This window comes from Parasteatoda tepidariorum, chromosome 8 (assembly GCF_982258835.1).
Source record: "Parasteatoda tepidariorum strain Cologne lab strain chromosome 8, Ptep-v5.0, whole genome shotgun sequence".
NCBI lineage: Eukaryota > Metazoa > Arthropoda > Arachnida > Araneae > Theridiidae > Parasteatoda > Parasteatoda tepidariorum.
This window is the reverse complement of record NC_141762.1, coordinates 12,315,610-12,341,656: the sequence shown is the minus strand read 5'-3', so window position 1 is coordinate 12,341,656 and position 26,047 is coordinate 12,315,610. Positions and strand designations below refer to the sequence as shown.

The following is a 26,047-nucleotide window of genomic DNA, read 5'->3' as shown; positions in this document are numbered from 1 at the left end:
TAGATTTTTTTTTTTTATTTATTTTAAATTTGAGAAGACCATTCAGCTTTTGTATGATTTGCCTGAGGTTCGAATTCTAATGGCAAATACTGATCGGACAACAATTTGAAAAGAACTTGAACACAAATACACAGTGTGCCTTGTATGGATACAGTACCTCCTATCTGAACGGAATTAAAATTTACTTAATAATTAAAAGTACATGGGACTAAGTTATATTTAAATTAAAATTAAATTAGAATTAAATTAAAATTGAAAATAATTAACTAATTGATAATTTAAATATTTGGTAAGATTATCTAAAATAGGAAACAAATTCCCAGAATATACAATCGTAGATTATATTGAATTAATATTTAATTTGAAAAGTTTCGTAGAAAATGCGTCATTTACCGCCATTAACTTCTTCATTCTCACTACATTGAATTTACGTGTCATATATCAAAACGCGCATGCGCTAGCAAGACTTCTCGCATGTAGTTTCGAAAAATTTAGACTTGATTTAAGAGAAATCGGATATGCGTCGACGAATCCAATAAAACAGACGATGATTTTTGAGGATCTCTTGCTTTGAACCAAATGGAAGTTTAAAGACTCTCCATAAAAGAACAATCTTAGTCTTTTTAATGATACATTTGTTTATATTCCTTCCTTTTGGTACCTAGCTGGCCATTTTGCTCATAACAGTTTTCAGTTAATAAAGGGTTATTAAATGTCTAAACTGTATCCGCGAACTTGAAACATAAGAATTTTGATATTTTCTGTTTGTTGTTGTGAGTTGTGAATCTGTCTTTTAATTGTTGTCGTTAATGTGAATCGTATAAAAATGTTCAAATTTTTATGATATGTATTTGATAACATGTTTTAATTATGTAAACCATGTCATCGGTGTTCGCTACGGAAGCGTTGAAGATAACTGTAGCTCAGATATGTCAAAACATTGGTTGGCATGCTGTTCAGTCTTCACCCCTAGACATACTTGTAGATGTTTTACAACGATTTGTATCGGAGATCTCTAAAGCGGTTCATAATTATAGTGTACAGTGTAAGTAAGTGCTCGAAACCTTATCTTTTTACTCTCGTTTTTGCCATATACTGATAAATAATTCTGGTTTAAGAGTAAGTTTTGGTGAGTTAGTTGTTTTGTGATTTCGGTTAACAGTAACCAATTTTATTTTGAAATTATTGTGCTTATCTGATAATACCATAAATTATGAATCGTATTTACTATAGATGCAATGTAAATAATGTAATTTTTTTAAAATGACATTGCGATGTCTGATTGCATTATATAATATTAGACATTATTTTTGTTTACATTTGTTTTATTTTATTGCAATATATAAATTTTTTGAAGAGTTTGTATAGCTCATGTTATTTTTTGAAAACTTCTCCGCCGGTATTTTCAATTTAAAGTGTGCATACACTTATTAGAATTGAGTAGATTAGTATTGATTGCCCTTTGGATTGTATTTATTCACAATTTGTATTAATACAAATTGTATCAATTATAATTCGAAGCTTAATTTTCATCCCTGGTTTCAGTTCCTTATTTGTATCTCTTTATGATGGATCAAGGTGCTCTTTGAAAAATATCCATATCGTTATCCAATAAGCTGGGCTCCTACGGGTCATACTAACAGGGAAACACTGAACTATACAAAATATTACAGAAATGAAACCGACTCGAAGGGTATAACTCTTGTTCATCTCTGGGCAAACCTCTGCAGGTTGATTTATTTTATTAAATAGTCTTGATTAAAATCAATTTGTTGCCTTGGCGATCGTAGTTGGCGTGGCAGATCGCGATACGGAAATATTCCTCACGAATAATAAAGCAATTTTGTTTTGTTTGTGAACATCTTATTTATTTATTTTTATTTATTCATCAGATATTTTTAAAAGAACTAATAAAGTTTCAGTCTTTTAATATTTTAATTTATTTATAGATTTATTTAAGACCCACGGCTCCACCGAAAGACATTTAATTATTTAGCATTCCATAGCCAAAAGAAATTGGAAACTGCTGATCTATATAACGCTTTTTTTATAATCAGTCGTATTTAAAATTCGATAATTAAACAGATTATTGATTGTCTGCATGAGTGCTCTTAGAAAACTGCTACTATTTTAAATATTTTTTGAATACTGAATCATGGGTTGCCATTCCACATGTAGAACTGGGAAATACAGGGAATTTAAAAATCACCAAAAATGCTGGGAATTTTGATTTTTTCTTTACAAACTGGGCAAATACAGGGAATTTTGTTTCTTATTTCCGTCTTTTAAAAAATGGTGACCCCTCAAAGCGTATTCTATGGGATATTTAACCATGATGTTTCATCTTTACTCAACTATTTCATTTACTGTAGCATTATTTAAGTATGTTTAGGTGTTTTTCCAGCAATTAAAACTAATAAATATAATTAGCCTTATATAGCTCACACAAGAGCACAGTAAATATTGTTTCCTCTTAATATTTTGTGTATAATATGGACAGGGAAAACACAGGGAACTTTTTTTTCAGATTTGAGTGGCAACCCTGTTAATATATTCAAATTTTTCATCTTATAAATTTTATTTTATTCTTTAAATTTTAATCCTGAATGTTTTTTGTTTTCAGATAATCGTACTGAAGTAAACCTTGATGATCTTGGCTTAGCATTTCAAGATTTTAGCATTTTACTTCATGAGATTCAAGAATATGCCAACAATGTAGATTCTGTTCCCTTTGCATACAAAATTGTAGATTTCCCGATTCAGAGGACACCTAATTTACAAATTCCCAAATCAGACAGCCGGGAAGTTTTGATGCGTCCTGAGCACATTCCTAGCTATCTCCCGCCTTTACATCCTGATCTTGATGGTAAACTATTATTTTTTGTTTACAACTATAATATTTTCATTAATGTATTCCTAGCTCATTAAATGTTTGTTTATGCTTAATGAATAGCTTAATGCTTTTGAATAATTCTGACATAATTTTAAATGCTGAGTTGGAGTTTCTTTCATAATCAAACATTTGTGGTCTATTATTTCAAGCGTAACTCTTTGCCTTTCACTATTCTTAAAGAAGTTATTGCAAAATAATGATTTAATTTAAAAAATTTCCTAGGACAGTTGTGTCACTTTTTCAAAGAAGGCTACAAAAAAAAAGTATTTGAGGTTGAGGAGCATGAAATTCAATTGTTATATCTAGTATTAAAAGCTTAATTTTTCTTGACAGCTGTGAGAACCATATCAGTTTGTCCTAAAACAAGAAAATTTTTCTTAAAACTTATGTCTTAAACTAAGCTTCAATTGTAAAGTCTGCAAATTTTCACATCTTTTCAGACAAGGTATATTTTTTAAGACAAAATCAAAAATTGGATGGAAATCATTTAAATTATTCTTAAGAAATAGAGTTGAAAAAATGTGTTTTTTCTTCTTATTATTATTAACTGAATGCTATTATTCAAATTCAAAATGTTGACATTACAGCTATCATTGTTTTTGGCAAAATTGCATACCTTACTATTCTGGCTGTTTTTTGTCATTAAAAAATGAAAAACTACTTCATGAAAAATTATTAATGGTTATTGAAAATTATTTTTATAAAGATCACCTTTAATTAAGATTAATTTTATAGTAGTACTATTTTATTGGAATGTGTTAAATTTTCAAGCTATTTCAAAAATTTCAAATTAAAAACATTTAGGGATTCCAATGTCTCATTTTTTACCTATTTTGTAGCTAAAAGAGCTTCATTAGTCTTTCGAATCATTAACTTTTTGTAACATAAAATTAAACAAATGTAGAGTAATTCTATAAATGATTTTTAGTTTGTGCTTTTCCTAACACATATTTGCTGGTTTAAGATTTTATCAATTTATTTTGCCATAAATTAGTGTGTTTCAGTCAATTGTCAACAGTCAGTGTATCAATTGTGTTAAATTATTATTTTTTAAAATTTATTGCTTAAATTCTATACAAACCAACTTTTGCTTTAGATAGTTGTAGCATGTTGTAGTTGTATGTAATTATCAATGGAAATATTTAAAATACTTTTCAGATTTTTTTAATAACAATTTTAAAATATTCTTTTTATTTTATTTTTAGAAGAATCATTATATCCTCAGCCCACTAGTATTGATGGTTTAAAGAAAAACGGTGATGTTGGAGTGAATTGTTGCGATTCCACATCATCCCCTCTAGGCAGTCCGAGACATGGAATAAAGCGATCTGATTGGTCTACAGATTCATTCAATAAAAGATCAAGGTCTGTAAATTTTATCAATAAGTATTTACTGCATGGCTCATAACTTGATTGAAAACTTTCATTTGCATTTTCATGAAAGATCTTAAAGTATATTGAAAATACTACAGTTTTACAAACCACATGTATGTATAGCAATAACTACCGAAAAAAATATCACAAAAGTTACTTAAACTTATGGTGAATCAGCACAGAAAAAGAGCATCAAAAGTGATGAGCACTCTAAACGTTGAAATTTGCATACTGCAAAAGCATTGTATTGAAAACAATATAATTTTTTAAATTGAAGAAATTTGCATATTGCAATAGCAATGTATTGAAAACAGTATAATTTTTTAAACTGAAGAAATCCTTAGCGACGACCACCAGAGAAAACGAACCCCCCAAAAAAGCTTGAAACTGCATGTCAAAATTTCTGATCTTTTTTATTTTTCAAAAATGAATTATATTTGCAGGTGTTTCAGCGGGCCGTACATCTAGAGCTAGCAGGCTGCAGGTTGTGCACCCCTAAGCTAATGTATCATTAGCATAGCTGTAATTTAAACAAATGAAGTTTATTGGTACTACTTTAAAGAAAACTTATTTCATAATTTTTTATAATTTTAGTTTAATGCAGAATTTTAAAATCTATTTATCCATATTTGATAGACGGCCGGAGAATTCATACTTATCATTATGAATTTTTAGTATGAATACTGGGATAAATTCATACTTATTTGATTAAAAAAATTAGTATGTTATTTGTAACTGTGCAAATTCAATGCAATAGTGTATATGAATAAGATAAATCTAATAGTATGAAAAATAAGATTTAATTATGTTATTTTAACAATTCTTTATATAATTGTAAAATAAGTCATTATTGTATTTATTCACATAAAGTATTAAAAAAGTCATTTTTATTTCTGAAAAAATGTTGTAATTTTTTTCTGAGCTGGTGTTTTTTAGTTTTTACTTATTTTAAAATTATATATATTAAACAGCTTGTAAATTAATAAATACCATTATTTAAATCAGATTGCAATTATAAGCCGTTTCCATTTCTTTCTCTTGAATTTTAAAAAAAAAAAACCTATTTTATCGAGAACCTATTTACTGTGGATTTTTTTCTACTGCGGAAGAAACTTGTCATCCCTGATTGAAATAGAGTTGTTGAAGGAAATTGTTATTTATATTTAATACAGCTGTATTTATTTTTTATTTTTTTGTTGCCTTGAATTACTGCATCAAATCATTATCTGCCTAACCACATTACTTTTGTTGTGTTTAATTAATATTAGCTTTTTGTATTTTAGGTACTACATAGAAGAGGAAGGAAGGCCTATGAGAGAGGTGACCAGTGTATTTATGACCCCAACTGGATTTGTTTCTCCTGTTCATGAAGGAAAATCAGCTGAAGCATCTCTTCCTTGCTTAGTCGATTCCCCACCTCCTACACCTGATCCACCTCCTCAGTCTACAGTTTCCTCAAAGAAAGATTCTAAGGTTAAAGATGTGAAGAAGGAGAAGTCATCTAAACCTAAAAAAGACAAAGAATTAAGCAAGAAAGATTTAAAGAAGCTAAAATCTTCCAAAAAAGAGAAAGAAAACAAAGACAGCTCCAACAAGCACGAGAAACTGGGGTCTCTTTTGGTCAGTTCGAAGAAAGAGCACGGTAGTTCTCACAAGTCGAGTAAATCCGACAAAGCAAAGCCTGAAGACCCCCTTCGACCGAAAAGCAAAGACAAAATCAAGTTGAAATCTCGGAAAGATGAGGCTCACAAAATGAAGGAAAATTTCAAGCTGGGAAAGATGAAAGCAAAACTGAAGCATTCAGCAGCATCTGGCTCTTCATCCCACGTTAAACCAATGAAATTATCCAGTTCCAAAAAACTGAAGGCGGCTAGATTAACAAAATCAATTAAGCATTTCAAAGGGGAGCGAACTAAGATTGTTGAGCCTCCCCTTCCACCATCTCCACCACCAGCTCTAGTAATACCAGTTTTTCCTAAAGAAATTTGTGAGCCTAAGATTTCCGTGGTTGAGCCAGTAGTTGAAAAAGAAGTGAGAAATGACTTTTTGGAGGATGAGGATATGGACTTCAGAGAAGAATCCCCAGAACCGAGACTCGTCATCGACGATTCTTTAGAGACTCAAGCTCGACAAGAGAAGGAGTCTCGCCTGGAAGTGATCGACTCGTGCATCGAAGCAGTCATCCGCCGTGGCGAAGAGGAGTCGGAAACCGAAAACAAGGCTATGGACGACACAATCAATTCTGTGGTTCGTGGCCCTGGTCCCGGTCCTATGATGCGAAAGCTGGAGGCTAAAGATATCTATGACTTTACCGATGCCTCAGATAGCTCCTCACTGTCGTCGTGTGATATTCCTCCCCATTCTCCAGTGCAACCTCCCGCTAAGAAAGACAAAAAATCCTCGGACAGTAAGAAATCATCCGACAGTCCTAAGCGGAGTAAGAAGGAGAAAAAGAAAAAGGGTGCTAAGGAGGCAAAGGCTAAATCTATGAGTCCTTACTCACCGCCACCCATTAAAAATCAAAAATCTAACTTTATTCTTAAAGTGGATGATAGGACTCCTTCGCCCATTTTAAAAGATGATCTGTTGAGCAGTGATGGCTCTACGCCCAGCTCTTCTCCTAGATCTAATTCCTTTTTTGATCATTCACCACCTCCACAAAGCTCTACGCATCAATCACCATTGCTGTCAAACATACCTTCACGACCACCCCCATTTGTACCCGGTTCTAGTTATAATACGACTAGTCCCTTCACGTCAGTGCGACCTCTCGGCCATATTCAGACAAATCCTCATTTTCCGACACCTCCCCTGTTTGTGAATCCAGGTAAATCAGAGAATGGTTCTTCGTTTCAAAACTTGCAACCTTTGAATCTGGCCAAGTCTGGACCTTCACCTGTTAAAAGCTCACCTGAAAAATCTTTTGAACTGAATTCTGCCTCTCTTTCCTCTCCTAAAGACTCATCAGATCTTATCAAAAAGGCCGCAAATATCTTGGAAAAGGTTTGTTGTGATCTCTTCTTTAAACTTTGTTTATTTTTTTGGTGATATTTTCTGTAAAACTATCCAGTCTAATGTAGGCCAGATAGGATGGAATTCAGCTTCTAACTCTTTCTCCCATTGAATTAAGTACCCTAATTATTTTAAGATAAATGATAATCTGCAAGAGTACTTACTGTTTACTAATACACAAGTTTTTACACAATTGTGAAAAATATAGCAGAAAAAGTCGAACTATATAAGTTTTGCATACGGCAGGCCGATAGCAGTAGGTTCGTTGATAAACAGCAATACTAAAAGGGCCAGGCTTGTTGGTTATTATTTTAAAGACTTGCTTTTATTGGAAAAAGTGTGTTTTTATTGGCTTTTGTATATTTTATTATTTAAAATTATCAGATTGGTATTTAATTTTGTTAATTACTTTTCAGTAATATAAAATTATCTTACCAATTTTATAATCCATAAATGGATATAGTGATGCAAATTTTAATGATGTAATTCCTACACAAAACTCACTTGAAAATGACATTTTTATCTGAAATTGTTCTTAACCTAATTCAATCATGTTCTAATTTCACCTAACTGTGCTTTAAATTGATTCAGAATAGTTATTTTTTAAAATTGTACAAAATCTTTGGTAAGATAGGCATTTTCTATTAAACTGCAAATTATTTGTTCAAAATAACTTATATTTTGTATTATTCATGTACTTATGCTGCACTGTATAATTTAATTTTTTATTGTAGTTCTAGTCCTTAGTTTAAATTGTTCCTTGCACCTTTCAAGGCTAAAACTGTTGCTACAAACTGTCCTAACATATTATCACATAGACATTCTTTTTTAGGTTCTTAAAAAAAAAAAATTTTTTTTTTGACTGCATATTCCACCACTTCATTGGTAGTATATAATATAAATATGCTTTAGAAATAAAAAATAGATATGCTGCAGAAAAGAAATTATGGCGTAGCAAATTATTTATATTAATTAGCATTTATTATGTAATGACAAAACTAGTGTTAGTAACTTATAGGAAACAGTATAGCTTCAACAAGATCTTGGATAGAGGACCGTAGATCTAATTTGCTAAACTTCGGAACTAAGAATAGTCTCTCTACTCTAACTTGAATAGGAGGAAGAGCTGTTACTATTAGGGCTAATTTTAACTTTTCAGGATGCATTTGTAAAGATTCTAAAAAAGGTGTCTTGCAATCACGTTTCCCTATCTCTTTAAGGGCTGCATAAAAATCTTGTTTGTATTTTTCATTTTTATATCTAAAGGCTCTTGTTTCTTTATTTTCATTAGTTTTGCCTTGGTCTCTTCAGTATTATCCAAATATGTCTCAAAATTTAATTCCTCAGTGGAAGAGGATGAAAGAGACTCAATTTGTCTGCAATCTGACTGTCCTGATTTAAATACTCCAATTGTTTTGAGAATAATTTCATTCTTAGTGAAAACTCATAGATGCCTTTTTAATTTGTTCATTATACAATAAAATTCGATGTTTTTGACATACATCTATTCATTCCTGCCAGTTTTCACTCTTTCTGAGAATAGATTTTCCATGTGGTAATGAAACAATTTCCGAAAAACAATCTTACTCAAAAATATGTTTATATTTTGACCAGGTTGGCAAATTCACTATCATAAAGACAATTATGCTCTTATATATTTATTGTAATTATTTTATGTCGTGGTGGTCAAACTCATTTATAATTTTTATTAAAATTCAAAAAGTTTAATGGAATGACATAAGTTTTGCTACCATTTTAAATGTGAAAATAAAATCTTCCGTAAAAACTGGAAGATATATATTGAACCCAACAACATCTCAGTGTCTAGCAAACTAGTTTTTTTTTCATTTATTTATTCTGTCAATAAAATAGAAAATAACTAAATATTTATTTGTGTATATAACCCGTAAATTAAAAAAAATTACTCAATTTTCCAATTATTTTTTTAATATAATTTTAATTTCATTTCAAATTCAAACTGTCCAACAAAAACTGAAGTAGTGATAGACTTGTTTTTAGCGACTTCAAGACTCCTTACTCCCCAAAAAATTTGCTTAATTGAGACTCCAAGGTCATACTCCTCATCCTGCAACAGGTCTCACAGAAAGCCGGTTCCCATCTTTTTCATTTTTTACTAAGTTGTTTAGATGCGAGAGCCTAGTGTACTGACCTTTCCAATTTTTTTTTATAATATCTTAAAAAGAAAGATTTTTGTATTGAAGCAGAATTGTCTATTGTTATAGATTGATTATTTTGCATGATTTTACTTCCAATTACTAAACTACAGAAACTTTGATTACCAAACTCCTCAATTTTTGTTGCATTTAATTCTTATTTTTATATCTATGATTAAGCTTATATGTTTGTGGGGTGATTATGTATTCTGAGCTATTTTTTTGGTGCATTCAGGGTTAAGATGATTTAAATCACTTTATTTATTTAAAAGGAAAAAACGTCTTCAATTTAAATAACCTGATTTTTTAAGAAGTTATTATTTTTATGTTGTAAGTGTTTTACTCAGTTTTTAATATGTAATGGTATTATTGATAATGAATGTTTTTTTTTCATTTTTTTTTTCTCAAAAAAATAAGTTCTTAATTTAAGTATATTCTAAAGGTTGTGATTTTTATTTAAGCTGGATTTCAGGTTTTGTGCAGGCAATAAGCAGAAGGAGTTAGGTATATGTAATTAATGTTAAATTTTTAAGAATAAATGTCAACAGACGTGTGATCAAAATATATTTAAAAAAATTATTAATAAGTTATATTACGTTTTAAATAAGTAAAAAAAAAATATCTGATTTTAATCAAATTTAAATGTTTGCATTTTATTTTTAAGAAAATGGTTTATCATGCATAAGTTCTTGAGATTGATTTCAGTTTATAAAGTTTTTCAAGTACGTGTTTTTATAGTTTGTTTCTATTTAAATATTGATCTGTGACGTAAACAATGAGTTAATATTTGTTTATATATAGCCAAAAATGAAGGATCGAAAAAAAGATAAACTAAAAAAGAAAGGCCACAAAGAAGTAGATAAAGTAAAAGATAAAAAAGAAAAGGAAAAAGAAAAAGAGGAAGTGAAAGAAAAAGAAGTGAAGAAGCCCAAAGAAAAGCCAAAAGGAAAGTCAGAAAAAGGCTCAAAAATTGATAAAAGAAAATCAAAACCTGAAAAGAAGAAAAAAGAGGAAAAGGTTTGTGTTTCACTTTAAAATGTTTTTGAAAATAAAATTCTGTAATTGAATTGTATTATTTTCATCAGGGGGGGGGGGGTATGACTAATTTTCGTTTTGTTGCTTCTAACAAACTTTTACCCCTCCCTAAGAAAAGTAGAAAAGTCTTGGTGGAGATATCTATATTATTTAAAGAAAAATCAAGTCTATTTAAATTCATATAATTTTTTATTTTTGTCTGAAACAGATTAAAGAAGACAGCACTGTGCCAAAAATGACATTGAAATTAGCCAGTGGACCTGGATCTACGAAAATGTATGTTGATTACTTGTTCTATTTTTATATATTTTAATTTCTTTATAAATATTATTTTTTTCAAATTCTATACTTTTTACTGTTTTATATTTAAGGGTTTTCTGTGTTCTATTAGTCTTGTGAAAATGAATTTTCTGAACTTTTGTATTTTGCTTGGGATTATTTAAAAATTTGTCTGATGTTAATTTTACGAGTACTATGGTGTGCATATAGGAAAAAAATTCAAAATTATGACTCTTGGTAGGTTATGATACATTTCCAATTTTAGTTTTGCTTAATTGTTTTTTACATTAAGTTTAATTATATAGCTTAATTGCAATTTTTATTTAAAAAACATGGCAGTTCAATATAACAATTGCAATAAGCAGAACAGGTTTTATTATTGAATGTATTGAAAATGTGAATTTTGAGCTATAGAGATAAAAAATGAGCATGTCAAAGGTAAAATTGCTTTTCTATTTTTACCAAATTGTTAAAATGAGAGGTAATGAAATTGTACAAACAGTGACAAGATTAGGAATTATGAGCATGATAGAATACAATTACAAAATTGCTTTTTATTGTTACCTAAATGTTGAAGGTGATATGTTAGAAAAACAAAGCCAGGGAATATTGACTTAAAATTATATTATAATTCAAGATTATTTTACATGCGTCTTTTTAAATTTTTATTTGTATAAAACTTAAAATTATTATTATTTTTTAATGTCTTTCATTTTTTAAATTTTTTTTTATAGTGAATGCCTAAAGTATAAATAATTTTAACAAATACTACTGAATTTTTTTTTTTATCATGTCTTAACATTATTCCATTCATACTTTTCTCCATTCATTCTTTTATATCTCATCACATTATTGAATACTTCTTTATCAAAAGTTTTAGGACTTTGTCTTTTATTGATCCATTTAGATTTTTATTTATTGTTCTTTAGAAGTATTTTTTTTACTCTTTCTATTCAAAATTTAATTAACGTAAATTTGTGTGTAGTTTGTATATGTTAGAAGGCATGTTTATATTTTTTATTCTATAGTGTAGCTCGCCTATTGTTATTTGTTTTTTTAAATTATGTATTTTTGCTATGAATGATGTATGACTATCTTAAACTTCATGGATTTTAATTCATTCTTCATGCATAGTTGGTGATGGGATATTAATTTTGATCTTACAAGCTCTATTTATTCTTGTAGTAGCATGTCTTGAATGTATTTGAGTTAAATTAAATTGTTTTCTTGAAAATATATTTATTAGATAATTTATTCTCTCATACTCATGAATTTCTTAATTTAATATATCTGAACTTTTAAAAGTGAATTGGGTTGTTTTAAGTTATTCTGCTAGGAGCTATTCAAATATTACTTTAGCATCTAACGGAAGAGGGGGGTTAGCAATTAGCTTATTTTTGGTGAGGTATGAATTGGTTATGTGAAGTGCTAATTTAAAAATTTATTTATAAGGAGAAAAAAATTTTTAACAAAAATATTACATTGGGAACAATTTCAAATTAGAATTGAAAATTGAGCTCGGAGAAAGAAAGAAAAATCAAAAAGTTTAAGATTTTAGAGAGTTTTGAGCAGGGAGGAAAAATGCAGTAGATTCCTACAAGTTAACATATTTTACTGAAAATTTCCTAAATCAAAATGAAACATAGATTTTGTTTTATGCAAAGTTACATATTTTGTTTGAATTTAATGTTAATATCAGTAATCAAAATTAAAACCAATACCAAGTTGACCAGGAGCAGAAGCTCTCCAGCAGATTATTACAGCATCTTCAGCTCATTTAGTCATCAAAGCTTTCTTTTTATGTGTACCTAATAATAAAACAGGAGCAAATTGCTGAAATTCCTTTTTAAAATATTTCTAACTTGTCTCTCTCTTAATTTGTTTCTAATTTTTAAACTTGTGTCTAATGAAGATTAAAGAGCTAAATTGAGAATATTTGGCAAGAAACAAAAGGGAACTATTTATTTATTTTTTTTACTTGATTACAGTATACTTAAATAACTAGTATGTTACACTATTAGATTTATCTGAATTTCGAGAATAATAATCTCTACCTGAGAGCGTTGAAGGAAAAGCAAATTTGGATTCATGAAAATAGTGCAATATTCACTGCGACCGAGGGATGTTTTGACTTTCTAACGTTAATATGGTAGGAATTTTGTAATTGTAATATTTGAACAGCCCCTTAAATAGCTGGGGGATCTTTTTGTTTCATTCTGTCTCATGCATGGATTAATAGGTGTATTTCAGTGGTTCTGTTATCTCAATAGGCTGAAAGCATTTAAATTTTATAGAATTTAGGACTAGCATATCTATATTTTTTATATTGCTGGTACTTTTTCTTTGGGTTCCTTTGTATATAGCATGTTTTTATCTTTATTAGAGGTGACTGGATTCCTTGCATGTTTATCAGTGACTGCATGCTTCCTTTGTTTAATCTCCCAAAATTTTATTCTTCCCTTCCAGCTTTGTTAAACCTAATACAAAAAATTCCACATCATTATCTAGCAGCCCATCACCCTCACATGATATGGAAGATGATATACCATCTCTTCCACCTCGCGTTCCTACACCGTCGCCTCCACGTGAACCAACGCCTCCACCTCGGCCAAGAACGCCAACACCTCCTCCGCCATCACCTCCCCCTGTTGTGAAACCTGTGAAAGAGCTGAGCCCTCCTCCTGTTGTTCCGCCTCCTGTAACAAAATCTACACATTCCAGAGGGCGTGGACGAGGCAGGAAATCAGCTTCTGCTGCTAATCCGCCTGCAAGAACAGTTATTACTGAAACTCTTGGGACTATTGTTGTGAGTATTCAAAAAAGTTATTCATTCATTTACGCAGGAATACCAACTAAAACACATTTTCTGTACTTTCTGTGGATTATAACTCTGCCTATAGGGTAGTATAGATAACCACGGAAAATTATTAAAGTAGAACTTCAATCGATTCTTTATCGTGGAAATTTTTTTTGCGAATGAGAGATACAGAGAAGCGACGCATGCGAGTCAATATAAAATAATGATTTAAAAATGTATTGACATTATCAAACTTTAACATTAATAAATTTACAATAAGTATTAAAAATGTTAAAATAAAATTTTTTGTTCTTACTAGTAGAAATGTTTATGATGCAGAGGGAAAGTTAATTAACATATATATTTGACATTTTACAAAAGAAACGAAAAATAAAATGTAGATATAGTTTGAATACACTCTTCTCTTTGCAACTAAAGCGATACATTTTCAACATGTGTAACAGATTACAGTTCATTTTTATCGTAATTTGGTGTGATTAAAGAAAGTTTTAATCAAATGCAGAAAGTTGTGATTAGGGGTGTAATGAATATACGGCCGTCGACCGAATATTTAGCCAAATATTCAGTTGATCGTTCAAATATTTGGCAAAGTATTTTTCGGTACTTGTTTCATTATAAATAGTTTTCATATATTTAATTATGAAACTTGCACACAGTTTGGAAACATATGTTCTGGAAGACAAATAAAAAATCGAAGTTTAAAGAATTGTAATTTGTTTAATAAGAATAATAAGAGAAATAATGTTTAATAAGAGAAATAAATAAAATGTAGGTATAATTTCAATTCAGTCTTCTCAAGTAATACATTTTCAACATTTGTAACAGATTGCTGTTCTTTTCTGTTGTAAATTAGTGATAATGCTGAAAATTTCGAATTATTTTAAAAGCTTTGAGTTGTGCAACTGTAACACTGGTACTGTAACTATAATTGTAAAAGTGATAATGCTGAAAATTTCTCATTATTTCAAAGGCTTTGAGTTTTGCAACAGTAACACTGGTTGTGATTCTGTTTCACAGTCTTTATTTGTATTATTTACACTTTTTCAGTGTCTTTGATTCCATTATTTCAGTCCATGTCGGACCACAAGTGTCATAATTTGCACTGTAAATTAAACTACAATAACTCAGGTTTTACAATTAAATTATCCGTAAGGTAACAACTTGAATTTTTATTCCTTTTGAGTTAAGGTGCAGCAAGAAAACTCAGATAAAGTTATTGCGTCGTAGAAGTTCACTATTATTTTTTAAAATTTGTGTGCTCATTTTTTTTTGACTACCACTTTCACTGTGAAATATTACATAATATATCAAGCAAATTAATACCTCTGAGGGGGCTGAATTTGAGATTGATCGTTCTAAGGATCAGGTCAAAATTACGATCTGTGGGTGAATGAATGGAGTATGATTGGGTTCTCCCTGTATAACAGGCTGCGACGTGTGTGTTACTGAAGTTGTATTCATGGCCATAGATAGCGCCATTGAATAAATAAGAAACACAACCTTCTGTCTTAAAAATCGTTTGATTTCAAGCAGGCTTGCTGATTGGCAGGTTGAAAATTCCACCTTTTACTTAGCATTTTAGCACATGCAAAAAAAAAAAAAAAAAAAAACCCAACCTATTTATAACATTCAAAATAAAAATATCACATTTGAGTATATATTTTAATTTAAAAATTGTGCCTAAACCATGGAGCATGGTGGATTTGAAGAATTTGTTCTTGTAAAATTCGAAGTAGCTTGTAAAGTTCCGTAGTAGAACTAAAGAATTTGTGCTTGTAATTGAAATTTATGCTTGTAAAAATTTTCTTAGTGATCTTAAATATGTTGAGCATATATTTGAAATTTATTATCTATGAAAAGATTTTAAAATTTTTTGAAATAAATGAAATTCAAATAGGATTTTCAGGATTTGCCACTTTTCTCAAACTGTATGAAAATATGTCACTTAATACAAATTGCAGACACTTAAAGGAAAAAGTCATACCTTATTTATTAAAATAAATTAAACTTTCTATATTTAAATTCACATTTCTGCATATTGCCTTTTAATTACATTATTGTTTTGGTTTAAAGTACTTCAAACGCTATAAATTCTGTTACCTCTGTTAGTTAAATTATTTCTTATTTTCAAATTTCCAGGGGTGGTTGTACTCTGGGTGTACCCTGGACTTCTGGGTCTAATTATTAAGAGCGAGGGATATTTTTCTGAGAATATTGTGAAATTCCGTATTTCTCAAGACCATTGGTTCTCAGATTTTCATGTATCAAAAACTTATAATCCGATAAAATTTTTACAGGATTCCGCAATCTAAAATTAAAAATTTTAAACATTTCCTAATTCCCATTATTGAGAATTTACATACATGTTATTCTTTTGGTGCGGTAGATTTTTGCTATTCTTATTCGCACGGCCTAAATATGAGTTTTTTTTTTTTATTAGCGTAATTTTAAAGTTACACGCTGTGATTCGTATTCATTTAACATTGTTCACGGCGATTGGTATTCATGTGATTCAATTCTCCAATGTTGTGATTTGTATTTACACATTTTCAAAATAAATATTTTAAATTTGTATTCACGTGAATTTAAAATCCAATGTCAAAATTTGTATTCACGTAAGTCCAATAGTGCAATTTGTATTTACGTGTTTTTAATATCAAACATTGATTTTCGTATTTTTGCATGATTTAAATATAAATTGCGTTTGGTATTCACATGTTTTTAAAATTTAATATTGCGATTCACAGGGTTGGCAAGATTTTGCCGCAGGTGGAAAAAACCATGGTAAATATCGGTAAAAACCGTCCTGGCAAAAACAGGTTTTTGCCAAGCAAATTGGCAAAAAGTGGCAAAAACCTATATTTTCCAAGATGAGAGGACAAAAACACATTTTTGATACAAAATTGAAATATATACTATGAATATAAATAATAACAAAAAATTAACGAAATTATTATTCCATAATTAAATGATAATGTAATAATATATCATTTTAGTAGTTTAAAACATTATTGATTGGAAAATTTGTGATTATTCTCTTTTTTCCAGTGAAATGAACTTATTTTAAATTAATATAACTATAATTTAAAGCATAAAATATCTATCAACATGTGTAGTTAATTATTGTACAAATAATAATTTTTTATAATAAATAATAATATTATACAAATAATAATATTTATTTATTTACAAAAAAAACATTTATTTTAGGATTCTAAAATAGATCAAAAACTTTCAATCGTTTAAAAATTATTACCCTTATATTAATTATTAATATGTTAAAAATAATTTTTTCATGTAATGCATCAAAATTATTATTCCTTATGATTGATTTAAATTTGTTTCAAGTATTTTGTAATAATATTTAATCAGCAATTTAGATAATTTGGTTTTTGCCGGTTTTTACCAGGTTTTTGCCACTGTCCTGGCAAAAACCCCTTTTTGCCGGCAAAAACTCCAACCCTGCCGATTCATATTCACGCAATTTTAAAATTCTGATATCGCGATTCATATTCACGAAATTTCAAAATCCATCTTCGAGATTCTTGTAAGAACCAAGATTTTTTTAATCATTAATTACTATAAAGATGTGATATTTTTCATTGGTAAGTACTTTAATTATAGATCTTATTTCAAAAATTATGAGAGATGCAAAACATATATGGTATATAAATTAATATCTTAATATTGATTTTTTGGTCATTAAATTTTCAGGATTTTTCACCTTGTGTCACAATTACCTCTGAATATCTCAAAATTAAAAGCGTATGGCTTGGCAGATGTATTGAATTTAAATTATCTGTATCTATTCTACAATGGCAAGCTAAATTTGTCAATGACAAAAATCACTGTAAATTTCCATTGATTAAATTTCTTTTTTGGGAAACCTTACTGTTGTTAAATTAGTTAAGTGTTGTAGTTAATAGAAAAATTATGAGATAACCTTGTTTGAATCTGATAATGTTTTTATTTTTAATATGTGTACTTTATCGTAGGATGAAAGTGGCAATAAAATTTGGATTTGTCCAGCTTGTTCTAAACCTGATGATGGAAGTCCTATGATCGGGTGTGATGAATGTGATGATTGGTATCATTGGTAAGAAATTATTTATGCCTAACTGGTTTAAATGGTATAAAAGGATTGGAAATCTAATGGTGGCAACAGCATATTTTTGCTGTATATTTTATTTCTACTAATTAATTTTAAGATTCTATCATTTAAATCTATTTAATATCCAGTGGGTGTAAGTTTCTAACAATTTACTGTACTAGTGGGCTGCGCACCCTGCTCTCTAACGCTCGCCAGCCCCCGAAAATTGCTACGCAATCTTATATCGCTCGCTCGCTACTAACTTAGGTACATTGCAAATGCACAAAATTCTAAGAATTCAAAACATTCATTCAAATCCATATAACAACTTTTTTTAAAAAAAAAAAAAAACATCTTTTTATTAAATACTAAGTCATTAAAATAGTTTTGAATTCAAATAAATGACATGTAATTCGTTAAACCTATTAGAAATGTGTATAGTATAAAATCTTAAGATAAAATTTCTAAAACTGATATCTCTTTAAAAAGGTTAAAATTTTGGCTATAATTAAGTCTATTAAAAATTGGAATAAGTGAATTGCAATGGAAAAACCTGCATAAACAAATAAATTCGTGATATAAATCAAAAATCGTCAAATAAATTCGTAATATATAAATTCGTGAAAAAAAAAACGCTTTTGGCAAAATACTAAAATAGAGATCTATCGACAAAGACTACTCACTTCTGCCTAGCTTATGCTCTCTCTGTTTATTTCAGTTTCCGTTTTTGAAAGCGCTATATGTTGAGCCATCTCAGCTAGATTTGGCATGTGACATTTTTAGCGGCAATCATTGGCCGATTTTCTAGCGTTGCCATTCGGGGAGTTGTAATGCGGCTTTTTTTGTCGCCGTGTAAGAGAAATATATATATAGATTACTTGATTAAAAAACTTCAGAAATATTCAGGCGCAAATGCAAGTCGTCATGTTTCAAGTGCTAAAAAATATGCTCCCATTCTCAAGACTTGTTAAATGTGAATGAAAATAAACAAAAGTGATTTGTAATATAAAACGCAATGTTGCCAATGAAAAATAGAAAGTAGTGGTGGGAAACTGAAGTAGCTGAGAGTGATACAAAAATAAAGATGGAAAACGGAGGAATAATTAATGTGACTGAAAGACCCAAATCAGTATGAAATGCATTTTCCACACGCTATGGATAGTTGGCGTATGGACTAATGCCGTTAGCAAAGGAATCAGCATTCATATGAATGAAACAAAATTCCAGAGCATCAAGATGAGCTGATGTGACTGGGGTGGAATTTCATATGAAATAGGATATTTATTGGGACCTCCATTTATTTGGAAATAATTTTGTCATTGTCGAAATTGAATTTATCCCTAAGATTCCAACAATGTGCAGTAATTGATGATTTATCATATTCGAACCAGATAGTTATATCCATTACAATAAATGATCAATTGATGCACAATGTTGGAATATTGGACATAAATTCCATTTGCCAAAAATATTTCCAAACCAAGTCAGCATCAATTGCTTGATTCCCTTGTTGATGACATTAGTCAACCACCTTTCCATAGCACATAGAAATGTTTTTACCCCGATTTGCCCTTTTCGGCTATAGGGTTTTCACTTTTTCTGTTTTTTCAACTTTATTTTTGTTTCACTTTCGACTACTTCGGTTTTTTAAGTTTTGTTCCTCGCCTTTCTTTTCCATTTTTCGCTGACAACTCTATGTTTTGGATTTAAAATTACTTTTACTTCTTCTCATTCACCTCTGTTAAGTTTTAGAGAATGGGCAACTATTTTCGAGCTCTTGAAACATATTGACTTTTATTTTGATCTGTATATTCTTAAAGCCAACTAAGTATTTTAGTCGATTACTATCTTACCGCTTCAGTTTCTTGGGGTTATTTATTTCATTGACAGTGTTGTTTGCAGGTTTTAGCTTTAGGTAAAAACTAGTGGAAGTGATGCTTAAATCTTAGAGCCAAGCCACTTCTTATCTATATCTAAAGGTATTTTGTTAAAAAATTAATTGGGTTGGTAAGAAATGTATTAAAATAATGCCCGTTTTAGTTCATGAAACAATTTTTTGAAGATTATGAGTAATTTTGAAATAATATTTTCTTAAATAAGTAATTTACAAAGCTACTTATTTTTAACATTTTTCTTCTTCAAATTATTAAGTTACAGCTTCTCTTGACAAAAAACAACTGCATGTAGTGTTTCCTATAGTTATTTTCTTAATGTTCCTTCAATTAAGTATCATTCATACTTAACTAAACAAGTTTTAAAAGTCAAGAAAATTTACTTGAGTAACAGTAGAACAGTATGTATATTTTTTAAAAGGAACTTCAAATAGTGCAATAACAGAATTTTTCAGCATCAATGTGCAGCACCAACAAAATTTAATTGTAAAATTAATGGTGATTAACTTACCTTTTCCTTTTTATTCCGCCGTTCCTTTTCATTTTAATTTTTCCTTTAGGTTTTTTAGCTTATTTTAAATTTTTTTTAAAAATTTATTTAAGTTTTATGCTAATTCTTTGTGGGTATTTCAATTTACTCTTGCTTCGTTGATGTGTGGTGGTTGTGTCAAATAAATGTTTTTTTTTTTTTTTTAATTTTCATTAAAAAAAAAACTGTTTCTTTAGTGCAGCTGGATTTGTTATTGTACCAATGTTGAAATTTCATTTCTTGCAAATTAAAATAATTTACTAATTTGAATAACTTTTTTTTCTTTTTTTTAAATTTATTACTCGATGTATTTCTCAATATCATATATACTTAGTGTGACTTACTTCATTCCTTATTGTCTTCTGAATATAAATGGATAAGTCTCCTACTTTTCTATTTTCTCAGACTGTCAAATCTAGAAACATTTTACCATCATTGTTTAAGGTGCTATCTAATTTTTCTGCTTAAAGTTGAATTGCTGAAAGGTTTTTTTTTAATATTTAATTTAAAAATCCTTTATTTATAAGTGAATTTTAACTTTTTTTTTATTCTTTGCTTTGTTTTCAGACATATCCATTAATGATTGTTTTATACATTTTATTGCACTAATCTAAAATCTATATATACATTTAATAATTTTTAATGTGTGGATTATTTTTCATTGCTTTAGGGTTTGTGTCAATATTGTTGTCCCTCCAAAAGAAGAAGATAACTGGTATTGTGAGCGTTGCACTAAAAAGCGCAAGATTAAACCAAAAGACAAACGCCGCGGTAAGAAGCACAAAAAGGAAAAGTAGAAGTACTTGTTTACCTTAAACATTTCCACTAAACTAACAAAAATTCATTTGGAGACAAGAGGTATTCTTTTATCCTTTGCCATATGTGTGTGCTTTGAACTTTTCAAATTTTTTCCTCTGTCAGTGACTTCATTGTCGAAGACATAGTTTTAAAAAAGTGCGGCAAAGACAGTTCGAAAGTAGTTTTTACAATGAGCTGTTGTTCCAGATGAACTAGGGAATGAATTTAGTGTAGAGTAATTTAATGAAAATTATAGGAAGTACAAAAGATTGACTTTGGTGGTGTTGTTACACCTGCTGTAATAATGTGTTTGTTAGAAAAGCTTTATTTTAGGAAAGTTTTGCAGCGTAAAATATTCTTTTTTTTATTTAAAAAAAAAAATTGTAAATCTGCTGATAATGTTTCTTCCAGTAACTATAGAAGAGTTTTACCCTTCTTTTTTTGTATCCATTTGTTTTGTATCCAATTGTTTAGTATTTATATTTTTGTACACTTTGTAATTGCCTTTAAGGGCCTTATTAAGTATACTAGAGTTGTGTGCCTATGCAAGCAGCAATAATTTTGTTAGTGCTAAGTTTGTTTTGGTGGCTCCCTTTCTTAACATTAATTGGGATCTGGTGTGCATTTTTCTGTAAAAAAAAAAAAATTTAAATTTTGATTATTTTTTTACACTAATTTTAAAAAAAATAATTCAAGGGTTTGTATTAGGTATTGAATATCTTTTGAATTATTTCAATATTTTTGTGTTCAAACCAAAACTAAGTTATTAATATAGCTGCCAACTCTATTGGATTTTCCAGTAGTTTACTGGTTTTTGCCAGTTTCTCCTGATCTACTGTTTAAATAAAAATTATCCTGGTTTTTGTACATTTTAGTAAATTCCCTAAAATTGAGTGAGTCTTTTTTAAAAAAAAATCTCTATTGAAATAGAATTTTTGTGCAGGTTTTTACTTGTTTGAATATTTAAATAAAGATTACTAATACATAAGGCATCAAGCCTTATTTATAGAAATCAGTTTAAAACTTTTTTTTGTTCTGAAATGTTCAGTTTATTTTTGTTCAGAACACCCTTTTTAAATTAATTAAAAAAATATTTTAAATATTTTTGATGAGTTAAATGCCTATTACTGTTCAAAATTATAAATGAACATAAAATTTAGAGTATATTATTTAATTTCAATCATAACTGGAAGAAAATAACAGCTTTTCCTATCCAAGTTGGCAGCTATGTATTAATGAATGTTGCTGAGCTCAATAATTGTTTTTCAAAATGCAACCGCTAACAGTACATCAAATGTTTTTTTTTTTTTTTTTTTTTTTTTTAAAGTTTTAGCTTGGAAATAAAAAGTTTCATTTGTCTTATTTCACACTGAAATTCAGAACAATAATTTGTGAAAGATATTGGATATCTTAAAATAATTTATTTAGAATTAGGTGCTATAATTTTAGTAATATATTTATTTATGCTTATTGTGGAAAAAAGTAATAAATGATTATACTGCCAGGGAGCTAATAATTTTAGGTCCACATATGTGGACTTCAAGTTTTAACTAATAAAATAATATAAATATTTCGAATGTTAAATTGCAAAGTAGGAACAAGCATACATAATATTATACTATGGTCTGTTTAAATACAATGCCGAATGAGATGCAATACCAATGCATTGCTGCATGAAATCTCAGTTTCAAGCAATTTTAATTTTGCAAATGAAGCAAAATAAACATTATCTATAAAAAATATTTAATTCTTGGGGGTTAAATTTCAAAATTATAGAAAAATACACAGAAAGTTAAAATTATTAAATATATGTTTGTACCTTAATATAAAACAATTAATTAAAATACACATAAAATATTACTAAATAGTTATAAAATTGAAAATTTATAAGATTTCACTTGACTACTATGCTGTCATAAATTTCTCCTTCCGTACCAACTTGGAGCTGCATGCTCTTGACTTCGCTATTTTTAAATATTTAGTAAATACAAATTCAAAAACTTCATACAGACCAAAAAACTACTAAGTCTAAAGAAAAAAGTTATTTTTAGAATAAGCTAAATTATATAATATTTAAAATCAGTTACATTTTTGAGCGTGTAGATTTAGTGTCATTTTTCAAAAATCACTTCTGTTTATGTGGATTTCTACCCAAATAACTTACATGTTCTTCATCTATTGTGGAATCCCCAGATAGCTTAAATATTCACAAATGTTTCACTGTTGATAAAACATAAATTTTTTTATAGTGTGTTTTTCGAAGCTAAGATTCACATATGAGGTAATGAAAAAATTATACAGCCACTAAAATTATATCTAATATTTTTTGTAGATTTTTGAAAGTATACAATATATATATTTATGCCTTTTGTTCAGAATAATATGATATGTTACACAATTTTTACTTATGATTACTATTTTTATGAAAACAGCCATGAAAAAACATGTACCATTTATATTAGATATCTTAACATCAATTAGGTGTTAAAAAGTATACTACAACTTGAATAATTGTACCTAGTGTTAAAAACAATAATAATAAACCATAATAGAAATGAATTATGATATGTTATAAACATAAAAAATATTTTTCTGAACACAACCATAAAATGTAAAATTTTTTGTTTCTGCTATATAAAAGTTAGTTTTATCTATTATTTTTACACACTATTTTTTCAACAATTTGTATTAGATATTTGATATCTTAAACTATTTCTATTATACATGTTTTTTAAAAAATATAAAAACAGATTACATTATCATTATATGTTTTTTTAACATAACTTATGCAAATTATGTTTCTCAAAAGTAGTATAGCATATTAATTGTATTTTGCATGCATATTCACTGCCAATCAATTATAAAAAATAATTTTTTAATCCACATTTTAATATTGTAGTTGATTTAATATAGAATAGCTGATTAATTTTGATAAAATAATTCTTTAATTGAACAGCTTAATGTAAAAACATGTTAAGTAACACTTCTAATAAAAATTTTATTCTTCAAAAACACTCAAATTTCAATGAAAAACAGATTACATAATTGGCCAAAAGTGTTAAATAATTAATTCTGGTAGAATTAAATTTATTTCCTGGGCTTTAAGTATAATTTTACATTGACATAAAAAATGCTTTGTTAACAGTTTTGTGACATTTCTAAAGCTTATTTTCTAAAATCCCTAAAAAGGTTACTTAACATATTTTTATTATAAGCTGTTAAATTATAAGTGAGTTGTCTTTTGCCTTAACTTCATTGCTTTTTGATAAGAATGTTTCGAACCTTTTATTAAAGTGCTAGTTATAGTTATCAACTAATTTTTTTCGATGTCTACTATAGATTTACTTCTGAACTTAATTATTATTTATAAGAAGGGTAATAATTAAATCAACGATTTTTAAACTGCACAGTCTTCCTATTTCTATAGTCTTATTATCTCTGTTATAAGATGAAAAATTTTGATTTCCATTTATACTTTCAGTCGACTTCCTCGTTAATAGTATTTAATGTGCTCAAAGGATAAAAATTTATAAAATTAATCTATAAGTATCTCCATGAGACATATGAAAATATATCAGAATTTGAAATTATGAAAATGTGATGCTTTAAATTGAGGGAATAAAAATATACCAACTTAATTTAAACTTAAATACACTTCTTTTTTCATAGGGTCATTGCTTGTGTAACTGTGATGGATGAGTTCAGTAAATTAAAAATTTTTTCTTGTTAATTGAATAGCAGAATTCACGGTGTAGTAAGAAAAAGAAATATTACCACTAATTTTCAAATTATGTTTCGTAAATTTCCTATTAAAAGCTCTCTTTTGGAATTGATTTAAACTTTTTTCTTGATTTATACTTTGGTTTTTGATTTAGATATGAGAAGTTGATATAGTATCATGTATAAGTTTATATAGTATCAATAATTACAATATCATAATTGAAATATTTCTGTAAAAGTTGATAATTTGACCTAATTTTTGAAATAATTAACAGTATTTTGATAAATTAAAGGCCAGCAATATATATATATGGAGCGGGACCCCGATTTTATGTTTTCCGCTTGACTATCATTATAAAACGAACGAAATGGGAACACATAATATAGGGGTGAGCAAATTTAAACATATTTTTCAAGAATCGACACTTATAAAATTAACTGTTAGAAAAATTTATAATCTTTACTTTTTAGATGCAATTTCAACAACATCCCTCTGAATTTTAATATTTGTTTGCTAATTTGCTTTTATTATTATTTTTTTTTATTATTATACATTTGCAAATAAATGTTTCAGAGTTTTTATGCTGTGACACTCTTGATCAATGATTAGAAGATCTCCCGGAACAGCTCTTCAAACCGCTAAGAAACAAGTCTCTCTTTTATTTTTTAAAAAAAGAAAGAACTTGAAAAAAGTTTGTGTGAGCTTTGCAGAGAAAAAAATGGTTTTGATCTGTTAATAGAAAAATTCCTATAAAATGTCTTAAATTAAGGAATTTTTTATTGCAATCTTTTAAAGCTGATTTAGAACACATTCTTACTAACAATGGTCGACCTGATAGTCATTGTTAGTACTAGTGATTATCTACAGGGTATCTGCCCACCTGGAAAGTCATGAGAAATCATAGAAAGTCATGAATTTCGGTATTGAACAAAATTTGTCATGAAATGTCATGGTTTTAACTATTTTTTTAAAAAAAATCATGGAAAGTCATGGATTCAGGTCGCCGAAAAATCAAATTTCTAAAATAGAATTTACCTCCCCCCCCCCAATTGCATGGTGTTCCGAATATCTGAAATTGTCCCCGCTAACAGTTATATTTTATTAAAATATAAAATATTTTTATCTTTTTTTAAAAAAATAATTACGGTGTTCTTTTAATAAAGGAAAGAAAAAACATCCTTTCTAGAGTGAATTATCTTTTAAATTTCTGTAATTTCAGAATTTTTGTTGCTTAATTATTTTATTATATCAATTTAAAATTCTATCTGAAGCAAACCAGTCATTGGCGAATTTTTTTTATTCGGAAATGAGAACAGAAAAATAGGGAGTATTTCTTTCCTTTCCGATGAACAAGAAAAGTATCTTTTGAATATAATTCTACTGAAAAAAAGTAACAAAATTGTTTGCTTTTGTATTTTTTTCCTGCTATTTT

General features: G+C 28.4%; 1 protein-coding gene across 5 annotated transcripts; it reads left to right on the top strand.

The window, feature by feature from the left end:
* The first annotated feature begins 692 nt into the window (after nucleotides 1–692).
* LOC107439200 (uncharacterized) lies at nucleotides 693–21,215 on the top strand. Of its 5 annotated transcripts, none has more exons than XM_087149850.1 (9): nucleotides 693–1,045; nucleotides 2,624–2,866; nucleotides 4,099–4,258; nucleotides 5,551–7,270; nucleotides 10,255–10,470; nucleotides 10,697–10,764; nucleotides 13,279–13,573; nucleotides 17,581–17,681; nucleotides 20,767–21,215. In XM_087149850.1, exons 1-9 carry the CDS (start codon nucleotides 880–882, stop codon nucleotides 20,891–20,893), a joined length of 3,096 nt encoding a protein of 1,031 aa, XP_087005976.1. In that variant the 5' UTR covers nucleotides 693–879; the 3' UTR covers nucleotides 20,894–21,215. The 5 variants fall into 5 exon arrangements, with proteins under 5 accessions (XP_087005976.1, XP_087005975.1, XP_087005974.1 ...); XM_087149849.1 differs by having other exon boundaries at nucleotides 13,276–13,573; XM_087149848.1 differs by having other exon boundaries at nucleotides 13,234–13,573.
* The last annotated feature ends 4,832 nt before the right edge of the window (nucleotides 21,216–26,047 follow it).

Coding starts and splice junctions, on each gene's coding strand:
- LOC107439200 (XM_087149848.1), top strand. CDS start 880: ATGTCATCGGTGTTCGCTACGGAAGCGTTGAAGATAACTGTAGCTCAG. Junction 7,271..10,254: donor CCGCAAATATCTTGGAAAAG/GTTTGTTGTGAT, acceptor GTTTATATATAG/CCAAAAATGAAGGATCGAAA. Junction 17,682..20,766: donor TGTGATGATTGGTATCATTG/GTAAGAAATTAT, acceptor TCATTGCTTTAG/GGTTTGTGTCAATATTGTTG.